This window comes from Colletotrichum abscissum, assembly GCF_030869225.1.
Source record: "Colletotrichum abscissum strain IMI 504890 chromosome Unknown Scaffold_75.1, whole genome shotgun sequence".
Classification (NCBI taxonomy): Eukaryota; Fungi; Ascomycota; class Sordariomycetes; order Glomerellales; family Glomerellaceae; genus Colletotrichum; species Colletotrichum abscissum.
The window spans coordinates 25,848-36,662 of record NW_026850520.1 but is presented as its reverse complement, the minus strand read 5'-3'; the positions used below and the strand labels follow the sequence as shown (position 1 = coordinate 36,662).

The 10,815-nt window shown below is 52.9% G+C and overlaps 3 protein-coding genes across 3 annotated transcripts, besides 1 other annotated feature; all 3 read right to left on the bottom strand.

The window, feature by feature from the left end:
- The first annotated feature begins 1,353 nt into the window (after positions 1-1,353).
- Positions 1,354-1,437: a sequence feature (Short protein (CABS01_15851, KAK1474389.1) was converted to a misc_feature.).
- A 4,836-nt stretch (positions 1,438-6,273) lies between these two features.
- Positions 6,274-6,783, bottom strand: CABS01_15850 (uncharacterized protein; the record flags this gene model as incomplete). Its single annotated transcript, XM_060549184.1, has 1 exon — positions 6,274-6,783. The coding sequence occupies one exon, from the start codon at positions 6,781-6,783 to the stop codon at positions 6,274-6,276; it is 510 nt and encodes a 169-aa protein (XP_060390876.1).
- A 380-nt stretch (positions 6,784-7,163) lies between these two features.
- On the bottom strand, positions 7,164-7,262 carry CABS01_15849 (uncharacterized protein; the record flags this gene model as incomplete). The annotated part of the gene is made up of 1 exon (XM_060549183.1): positions 7,164-7,262. One exon carries the CDS (start codon positions 7,260-7,262, stop codon positions 7,164-7,166), a length of 99 nt encoding a protein of 32 aa, XP_060390875.1.
- Positions 7,263-8,781: 1,519 nt separating this feature from the next.
- On the bottom strand, positions 8,782-8,997 carry CABS01_15848 (uncharacterized protein; the record flags this gene model as incomplete). The annotated part of the gene is made up of 1 exon (XM_060549182.1): positions 8,782-8,997. One exon carries the CDS (start codon positions 8,995-8,997, stop codon positions 8,782-8,784), a length of 216 nt encoding a protein of 71 aa, XP_060390874.1.
- Between the last annotated feature and the right edge of the window lie 1,818 nt (positions 8,998-10,815).

The following is a 10,815-nucleotide window of genomic DNA, read 5'->3' as shown; positions in this document are numbered from 1 at the left end:
GAAGCATGAAAATACGCGCATGCCGCTTGATTACAGCGGGAGATGAACATAGCAGGTAAAGCTTACGACTGGCCATTGCACCATAGCTGCTCGATCAGATACGTCACAGCAGGGATGGGGACGGAAGTGCTCAGACGAAGAAGGAAGACGATGCCATGGCGGCCTCGACAAGCATAGGAAAGGAGTAGAGGCGTTGTCAAAGTAGCTCATCAGGCCATGACAAGATACCAAAAACCATGCAATCAACATTATTAGTCAAAAAGGAAGGATATATTCTTCATCAAACACCTCAAGTAGCACGCCGAACAACCGACGCAAAGTATGGATGTAGGCAAACCCGTGGACAAATACGGTTCAAAGGCAGCTTCCCGCTGCGGGTGGCTCAATTCAAAGAGCTTCCAAGATCTCGTGGAACGCTGGTGACGGGATACGAGGCCGAGGGAGCAGGAGGCGATGAAGGAGGCTAAGGGTGGGATAAGTTATCACGTCGCACCACGACGACGCGAGGGATCAAGAGGAATTGACTCCTTGGCTAGGAGAGGTATAGGTCCTCTCGTGCATCTCAATAGAGGACAACACTAGCACACTAGATACGTATGTTGATTCATCACCTCGTCGGACTCGTAGATCCCGTGGAGGCAACCGAAGAAACCGAAAATACGAAGAGCCGGACACGCCTAAGGAATCTCCCAATTCGATGTCCCTCAACGCTAGTAGACTACGCGATGGTGTTTTTCGCCATGGTGTTTTTACGACGATCCAATCCAGACCTCGGATCTATCATCCAGCCTTTGGGCTTCGTTCCGGAATCTCAGTTCCGGAAATCTCATTTGTCCATAGGAACCGGAATACGACCATCAATCTCCCCCGCGACACAATGGAGGGGCATCGAGCTGACCAAACAGCAGGGGAAAAAAGAGTTTGGACACGCAGGCGATAGACTGGTGATCAACTTATTTGGCTCTCACTCGACACCGCCATCACCGTCCCAATTCGCAAATCAATGGGCCGAAAAGGCGCCTGACCGATAGATGCAGCGGCAGTTTGTCTTGTTGGCCGCGGCGCAGTCCCCCAAACGAGACGCAGACGAGATGAATCTGGCCCTGTCTTGTGTGGTAACCACCACCAACCTTTATCGATTTTCCCGTCTTCAGACCTTCACCTTGCAGCAACGATGTGTTGGTGCTCAGCTCGGCTCGCTTGCTTGATTTGCATGGCCCGCGTCGTTGGTCTCGACGTAGTTTGACTGACAGTTTGCAATTTACCCAGCCAGACATGGGCGCAGCAGCAAAATGGGGGGGGAGGGACACCGCGGAGACTGAAGGCAGTGAGCCGAGCCAGAACGCGAAGCAAATGGAAGAAAAGAAAAAATTCTGCACCACCATCACCCACAAGTCTCCATCGCTCACCCCGTACTCTTCGGCGTCGTGTCCGTAGCCGTCAAACGATACGACACGATGCTGGCGCGGGATTGTCCCGATTGTTCCTGGCAGCGTCGCATAAGGTAGAGAGAGACAGTGGACCCAGAAAGTCTTAGTCGCCTTTACCCTGGTTCGTCAAGGTAACTTCAACTGCAAGTCTGATGAACATTTTGCCCACAGACTTCGCTTCCCGTGATGTGTTTTACTGCGTATTTTATCGCGGCACGGAGTATTTGCCTTAGCCTTTGGAGTAACATCTCCAACAACATCGAACCATCAATAACCATCCCACTTGCAGATCACACTTGGGCTGGTATTATGCAGTCGAGTTTCATCCCCGGCCCGTCTGCTAGATGCATAGATGGTGGTTCATATCGTCTCCAAAATACCACTGTTCAGGTTGCGTCGCCTTGCGTCTAGTTCGGACGTTGACCACTACCCGTAGATTCAGTGGTGGTGATTGACCAGGCGTAGCTTCTGCTCCGGAATCTAGATCTTTCACACTACACAGCATGAAGACGCTTTTTCAACCTTCTTCCTTCTGCTTCGTTTCTGTGAGGCCAGTCCAATGATCGTGATCCGCCATCATGGCAGATCGCCATCGCCTCCCTGCGAATGGAGACCTGGCCTAAGGGGAAGCCAATTAAATGACCTTCATTATGCGTCCTTCCGTGGCCACCACCATCCTGCGTACTGTAAGTACATCACACCTCCGCGAGCTCGCGAGTAATGGAGGGAAAAAAAAACCCAGGCGTAGCAGGGCGATTGACGAGCCGGTTCATCCACTCAAATGCTCAAACGACACCTGCATAAGCCGCGACAAGGGCGAATCTGTGGTGCGCCACGCAGGCGGCAGGTGGGCTGCAGAGAAGCGAACGAGCGAGTGGTCTGCTTTTGTTCTCCGCCTCTGTCTCTCCTCCTGCTCCTCTTTCTCCTCTTTCTCTCGGCCGATTACTGGGCGAATGCAGAGTGGAATCCGTGATGGAGTTGGCGGGCAAATCTGGCTCAAACATCGGAGAAGCCTGCGTGTTAACGAACCAAAGCCTACTTTCGATGATTGGATGTTCCATTCAGCGAATACAAGAGACGAGAAGGCCATGAAGTGAGCAGATGGAGGAATCCGTGGTAGGTACTTAGCAGATTCACGGCCAGAGCAGTCAAGACTCAAGCGGAGGGAAGCTGATGTGACATGTTTAGCAAGTGTGTGTTTGTCTGCATTATGGATGCTTGCATGCCGAGAGTGTAATTAAATTTGCTTTGTGCCTCAGACTTCGCCTCAATACCTGACGGATATCGGTTCCGCGTACTAGTACAGTCGATGACCCAAGCGGATGACTACACGTCCGCGATGATCAAGACTTGGGGGCACGGGGGTTGAGGTGTTGTAAAATATTCTGCTCATGGCAAACGTGTCTCTCTCGCATGGTGCCATGGAAGATCTGACAGAATTTGAATTCGCGGGGATGTTTGAGCCGAGCTTGGCTGGAGAGATGCGCCACGAGCATGTTTCTGCAGCTTGCCGCAACACTCACTGGCCCTCATTGGCGGTTGAGAGCAGGAAGCGTGTTGTACAATGACGATGGCGATTTTGTCAGGCACAACTGCAGTTATAAAGAACGATTGCAGCTGATTGTTGGAGATTACGCCGTAAACCATGTCGATTTGTGGCTATCCGTATCCCGTATGCGCCGAACATCTCACTCCCTGTCGTGCTTGTTTGCCTTCCCGCCGCTCTGGGGTAGACCAGACAGGTTGATCAACGCAGGCATGGCTCATCGAAGACGGAGCCGGCCAGTAAAGTACGAATGAGCGACATGGTCAAAGGCATATGTCCACATCGATGAGATGTCAATTTTGACGTTGGCTCGGTCGTGGACCTTGATCAAAGGGTGAGGCGATAGTAGCGGGCTCCGTCTACCATTGAACAAGCGATCATCCTCTACATGCGCACGCAGGGGTCAGAATTTTCTGAAGGATGAGCTGTCATATCGCCAAGGCCGGTGGTTATTTTGGAGGCCCTTTGTCGGGAAAGGGCAGAGGAGTATTTCGTGCAGTCCCAGCTGCGTATCTGCATGGCAAGCTCCCGAGACTGGGAGTATTCAAGGTGACCAAGAGGAAGACCGCAGAAATAGCGGATATACGGAGTAGCCATGCTGCCTCAGTGCCGACGCCATCAACCATTCATTTGTATCTCCCACTGCTCAGGATCAGGTCCAAAGGACTCCGTAGAAGACTTGTAATGCATCTGTCATTCTTCGCGCCTGTGGAGACGGGACGGAGCGAACGTGGGACGGGACGGGGTCTAAGTGGGCGGAAACGTAGCCGATGCGACGTTGCTGGCGATTGAACGTTGTTGGCATAGCTCGCTCACGATATGCTCGGCGGCCCAGCTAATGTCTCCAGACTCAGAGCTCCGAATGGGCCTCCTTTGGAAAAGGAGACATCCCAAACATCGTCATTCACGGAGTGTTGTTGGTGGCATCGGATACCGCAGTGCCCGGCCTAGACGATTCCCCTTCATCTTGCAATCGATCCACATCTTCTTCACATGCCCTTGACTTTCTGCCGATGATCGAGCAGTGGACGAGGCCCGGTCAAGATGCTGTGCTATTCGTAGTCTCCTGTTTCCTCAACCATACAGACTAAGACGAATCTGCTATAGCGTCAGAGGAATACCAGGGGCATAGGGCTTGGGGCAGCAACGTTGTTATCTTGGTCTAGTCTGCAGAGTGCCAGAGTGCAACCAGTCTCTCTTGAAAAGTCCGTAAGGAGCGCTGCCAGTTAGTCACCCATGCTCCTCCTCCTCCTGCCGAGAAGGTGCTGGAACCGGCTCTTTTGTTGGTACTCCAAAAGCCGGGATCAAATTGTTTCCTCTCATCTGGGAGGCTCTCATCTGTTGTCTTGCCTGCCGACGCTGTTTATCGCCCATTCTTTCTTTACCTCTTCCCTATGTTATGTGGAGAACACTGCAGAAAGCCGTGCAGAGCGAACGAGATTCTTACTCTGTTTCCAAACGCAAGACATATGAGAAGATGTATCGGATCTCCACGGCCGCCTCTGCCTTGCTCCGCCTGGTACAAGACTGGTGTGCCTGGCCCATTTGGTACAATGAGCTTAATGGAGCAAGAGAAAAAGAAGAGACTGGTTCAAGCAATCTGCAAAGGTCGGTAAGGGTCCTTTGTCGCGTGCCAAGTCCTTGCGATTTTTTGGCTTCTCAGAACCGACTCGTCTTGACAGAATAAATCTCGGGAGGCTCAGAGAGTTTCTTGCTTTGCTCGGGACGTGCATTTCAAGTCTAGTCTGTCCCATATCGGAATATGTTGCGATCTGTTCCAATATCAATGTTTTTCGGAAGCAGAGGATATTGAACTCGTTTGGGTGAATGAGAAATGACCCTCGACGTGAGCCACTGATTCAAGATTGCGCCCACCGGGAAACGGGGTATGTAGATCCCTATGTGTCCCCACGCTCCATGTTGCCACAAGACCGAATTTGCAAAGTTGACATTGTCGAGTTTGCTTTCCCCTAGACAAACCGCATTCTCCAAGTCAAGGTCGCGTGCGGAACAGGCCGTCCAGAAGCTCCACCAACCAATCTTAGCTGCATGGAAGGTGAATGGACATATCGTGGTCGTCTGGCTTTGTTGGATCATGATCAGTGACCAACATACTTCTTGACAGATGCCTGCGAAACGAGTAAGCGTGTTTGGCGATTGATTTGTCGAATCGAAAGCCATTCATCCCGATGTGTCACGGATCCCAACTATTCGGTGACCCTTGGCGTCGGCTGCGCCGCTCGTTCGCCTTGTCCCAAGCTCAAATTTGCGCAACAAAGTACCTTCCATCACCACATTACGATTATTGTTGAGTTGGTTTCGGCAAGAACATTGGCCCCTGGCGCCAGACACTAGGCGTTGCTCACAAGGTCAAATTGGTCGCGAGGCTGCTTTGGAAATCGATCACCCCCAGAGTCTCAGGGTGGAAGACGGTGCGCAACGCAGGTGCGACGAAATCCCGTCTCTACGACATTGTCTTAGTTTTCGACAGGTTGGCGAAAGGCGGGATATTCACGGCAGCGTCTCCCGCAAGGGGAAGTGTAAGACATTTGCAGTTGGTTGGGACCAAAGTAAGCAGTCGGAGCTACTTGATAGTCTCTTATTTCGGCCGTTCTGACAAGCGGGCCATGGGCGGCATGTGTGGTCGGCCGATGTGGTGAGGTAAGTGATCGACAGCGTGAGATGTCGTCTCCCTGCACCACCATGGAGTCGGTGGAGATGATTTGCCATGGAACAGGAAAAATTCGATATCACGGCATCCATTTCTGACACGGGAGTCTTGGAAACCGGGCAGATACACAGTGCCCAGACGGATCTCTCGGTCCTGGTAGCCAGGGGTTTCATCAACTGCCAGTGAACTCGACTCAAGGTCTACACTCCATTTTGTTGTCAGAATGATTCGTGTCTCTTGCTTTAAGTTGATGAGTTTGGATTTGGGCGTCCCGACCATCGCTACAAGACGGCGGTCGAGTCATTCTACTTCGTAAGATCCTCGCAAAAGCTGAGCTGCAGGTCAGGCACTACCTTAGATGGAGATCTCACAATGGTGTGTGTAATATTGCGAGGCGTTTTCAACCTATGGTCAATGCGATGCAAGACTACACCCGAAGCATGATCCAGCGTGGTGCTCACGGAACGTGTCATTGAATGCCCACCAGCCTTAGGTGATGATCCGTCCGCGGAGAGAGCTAGCTCAACATGATGTCAAAGTTGCCCGTGGAAAACGTTTGTCCGTAGTGCAGCAGCCGAGCACACCGTCGCAGCTAAAGTGTGCTCGGCAGCGGCCGCCATCGGCCGTCAGCCAGTGACTGGCTTAGTCCCTGCAAGGCAAAGTGTGGTGGGGTGTGGCGGGCTAGATTTGTAGCTTACTTTACGGATAGTGTAAGCCAGTCTCGTGGGAACTTCAGTGCTGTTAAGATAGCACGTAAGCTTCAAAACGACACCATTGGTAGGACTTTGAGTTGTTGGGGATAGTAGTTTTAGACTCTGAGCGGTCAAGATGCTGAGGTGATGGCCAATCGACGGACAGCGGCGGCCCTCGGAAACAACAGCAGAAAAAGGAAAGACCCAGCACGGCGATTTGTCTCTGACGCCACGAGGCATGTGTTGGAATGTCGTTAGCCCACAATGCTGACGCTCCTTGTGGTGGTCGTCCCGCTTTCCCTTGCGGCTCGTTGGCCGTGAGCCCAGTTCTCCTTCCAGCCTGTGATGTGCGTGTGTGCCTATGCTAAGGATCTCATGCTGGAGGTAACCGAACAAAAGGGCCAGCGAGAGAAGAAGCGAGGCGGTGGGACATGCTGTTTTCATCGTGGCAGCATTGGGATACGCTCTTGTTCAGTCACCATCTTCCCCAGGAGTCGCGCTTCTTGGACCTTTGGCTGCCAATGATCCACATAGTCGCCCATACATTTGATTGACATCCATGTCATGGTCGAAGGCGATGGCATGCTCGGCGCGTGTGGCTATCGTGAGAGACGCTGTACCTTTGTGAACGGATGCCACGATACTTGTTGGGCGGAGGCACGATGGATAAGGTCGGATCGCACCACAGGCATGTGTCCGGACCATATTACATACATACTACGAGATACATGAGCTTCTGTTCACGATGGTTGTGCTTGGACGTACCTGGTATGGATAGCTTGTCACCTCGTTCGGGGGCTTGTGGAGGCCATCGCATCTTAGTCTTACCTCCCATATGATGGCGCTAAGGAGCCATCGAGGGTGCCACGGCCCTTTGAGTGGTCTCGTCTGGCCCGCTGGATGCTGGTGATGCAGTGCGGCATGCTGATGGGAAATGCTTGTGCCAACCTGGAACCCTGTCCTAGAATGCCCGCAGCCCATCAACGTCGAGGCTTGGTCCAGTCCCTGTTGAATGTCTGTGGGATGGGCACGATGAGGGGAGGAAGGGCGGGCTCGCAGTGGAAACCCCAGTCAACCTTGTCCCTTGCTAGTGGGAACGGTGAAGGACAGGGCCTGTCCCCGGTACCCTCTTCCCCTAGAATGCCACCCTTGTTTGTATGTCGGCGTCTTTTTGATCTTCTTGCTTCTCCAACGGGCTCGCAGATTCGCAGGCTCGCAATGTCCATGAGGCAGGTGTGTGTTCGCTCGTTAAAGGTCAATGTGTCTCCTGCGCAAGACATAGAGGTCGGGCGCTGGGAAGGATTCGTGTTGATGTTGCTCAGGCTGTATACCTAGGTCTTGGGCACCTCGTGAGCATACTACTTTGTATGTAAGGAAGCACATGGCAATTACCTTGGCTTTGCAGAGGCATTGATTGTATGTGCGTGTGTGCAAATGGCGACCAGGCACGACTGTTTGTACTTGGTGGAAATAAGAAACGAGTCATCCACATGGAAGATAAGGTGGAACTCAAATAGTGTTCGCGCGCAATATTCAGAGGAAGGCGAGGTGCAGATACCTAAAGGAGACACACAGACGACGTCGAAGACGGAGACGAAGGAAGAGAGAAAGAGAAAGAGAAAAGATGAGGAGTCTCAAAGCGTCAAGCCTATCTACCTTACCTTAAGGCAGATAGAGGTAGGTACCTCGGGTTATCCGTATCTTCCTCCTGTCTCCAAGGTACCCAAAGCGCCTTCCATTCCTTTAGGTAAAGTGAGGCAGGTTCATCACCACGGCAGCTTGAGGCTGAGGTTGTTCTTGCTTCTTTGATATCATCTTCAGTAACGTCACGGGGCGGACCTGCCGCGTGCTGAGAAACCGCAAAGTAAAGGGGAAAGAACATCCGATCCTGGTCCCAGGTTCCTCCCCAATCTAGGTACCTCAAGGAACCTCAAGACGAGGTAAGCAGCACCTTGGCTCTGCTCTTGGGGGCAGGTTTTCCCAGAGAACTTCAGAGAACCTTCATCTCCATCTCAATTTCGCATCTCCAGGTCCTTCGATTGACGTTCAGTCTGTGTTGCTTTCCAAGATTCCTTGCCTCAAGGTATCAGAAAGATGCTGCTTCATATCTTACATCGGACACTAGGCATCCCGTGTGTGTTCGAATCTGCGCAAAGAGCAAGGTACGTATCACCTCATCCAGGACATTCCCAAACTAAATTTCCCAGGTTTTTGAAAGACATGCCGCTCCCGTGGCCCCTCGTGCGGGTACGCAATATTGCCATGGCATCGTTGACCTACTTTACGACGGCACACCCGCGGCACCCTATCCATTACCTATCGACTTCCCATGTTGTACCTCTGCCCGCGACCAATCCATAGCAGACGGGGAACCCACCGACCGTCAACTGAGGGATTGTTGACCAGTCCAACAGATTGAGATGGCCAATCGACGTCCGCGATTTAGGGGAAACCTGGCGCCGACCTGGCCAGACCGCCGCAGTCTGCCTTTGACGACCAGGAATCCAGGACTCTAGGAAGCACGTCTAGGGCCGACTGCAGACCAGGATCGTTGGGCTCGCGCTCTTGTCTCTGTATCTCGTCCGACTTTCCTTTGTCTCTTCCCTCTCTCTTGTTCTGCGGCCTATCCTTGACCCGACGACCCTCGAGCCTTGTCATCTGTTCGAAACGGTACCTATCCGACGATGCACACAACTTTTCGACCTATCCGCAACCCTCGTCTTCTCAGTCTTCTCTTGCTGTGCCATTTTGGCGAAGTCCGCACACTCTTGGCTGTTCGGGGCCGACGATTCATCTGTGGGTACCAAAAAGAGGTGCCTGACATGGCGATATACCGCAGTAGAAGGAAAAAGACATGGGCCAGGGGGTGCGTTTTCCCCCTCTCAATTGTCGTCGCTCGCAATGCGCCCTCGCAACTCACCATCCACAGGCTGGACCTCAATTAGCAATTATGTACACTGGACGTCCGTATCCATTCCCGTCCCCGTTTTCCCCGTCATCCCCGTTGACAACGTTCCCATCCCATGTCTATCCGTATGTATTCTGGATGCCTATGCCCCCCCCCCCCCCCCCCCCCCCCCCCCCCCCCCCCCTCCTCCCCCCCCCCCCGGCTGGCGCCGCGGAGTCTGTGTTCGCCGCCTCCCCCCCCCCCTCAACCCCCCCCCCCCCCCCCCCCCCCCCCCCTTGCCCAGTCTCATATCTCGTCACTGCCATCACGGGCGGTTTGCTGAGCGCGATGCTCTGCTTGGTCTCTGGATATCCCACCATCGGGATCACAAGTTCACAACCACCCACACAGCACGCTACGGATACCATGTCATGTCATGTCATACATAGTACGAGTACTTACCGGACTATGCAGACTTGTATCAGAACACCAGCCAACCATTGTGAGGCACGGCACCCCATATTCAGTACTTGCCCACTGCATCACACAATGAAGCCTCGTTGAGTTTGAAGGCTACGGTATGTACTACGTACAGTACCGTACGGCTACGGGTACTTTGCCCCTTCTTTCTTCTTTCTTTCTCTATCCGTCCATCTCCAAATGCTCTGCCATGGCCCATTTCTATCCCCTGGCTTCCCTTGCCTTACATGGGATGCATGTATCTGTACGGATACCTGATGTTTCTTACATGGAGTTTGCAACTCTCTCGGCCCAAGTACCTACCTTACCTCCACGGATGAGTACTCGGTCATGGACGGCAAGGTACTTTCGCCTTGCTCCAACTCCAGCGCCGGATGATGCCATCCAGTTCCTCTTCGTCTTGTCGCGGTCCTGATATTGTTGTTTCCCTTGAACATCCCTGTCTCAATGCCGTTGCCGACGTTGTTGCACCTGCACATGCGGCTGCTTGTGCCGTTACTCCAGTCTTGTGTCATGCTAGCTCCCATCGCCTGTTCTTGGTGCAACCATGGTTACCTACCTACTTTGATCCCAGAGCAAGATACGATACGGATACGCTGCCTGTCTTTTTGTCTGCCGGGCCTCATCCACCTTGCCGACGCGTGTGGACGCAACACAAGTTGACAGGCTCGGAACTCTGATTATCATCATTCGCCCCTATGTTTTCTCCCGTCCATTCCCCTAGTACTTACACCTGCTCTCCTCCCTTCTTCTTTCATCTTCCATCTTTTTTTTCCCTCTTCCTGGGAAACTCGCCTCTCGCCTTTCACCTTGCTCTCCCTTTTTCTGCGAATTGCCATTGGAGAAGGTTGACAGACCAGCATACCTACTCTGTCCCCTAACCAGCTGCTAGCCATCTATCACCCATCGTGTCAACTTGACCGCAGCCAGGTAGGTAGACCCTCACCTACCCAGCCACCAAGCCATCGTCAGCAAGCAGGCAGTACAACCGCGATACCGGGCTCGACTGCCCTACCCTATCTGTACCTACCTGTACCTACCTTACTCTCCGATCTCCAGCTGCGGCACGGCACTGCACACTCACATCACATCACATCGAATTCCTCCAC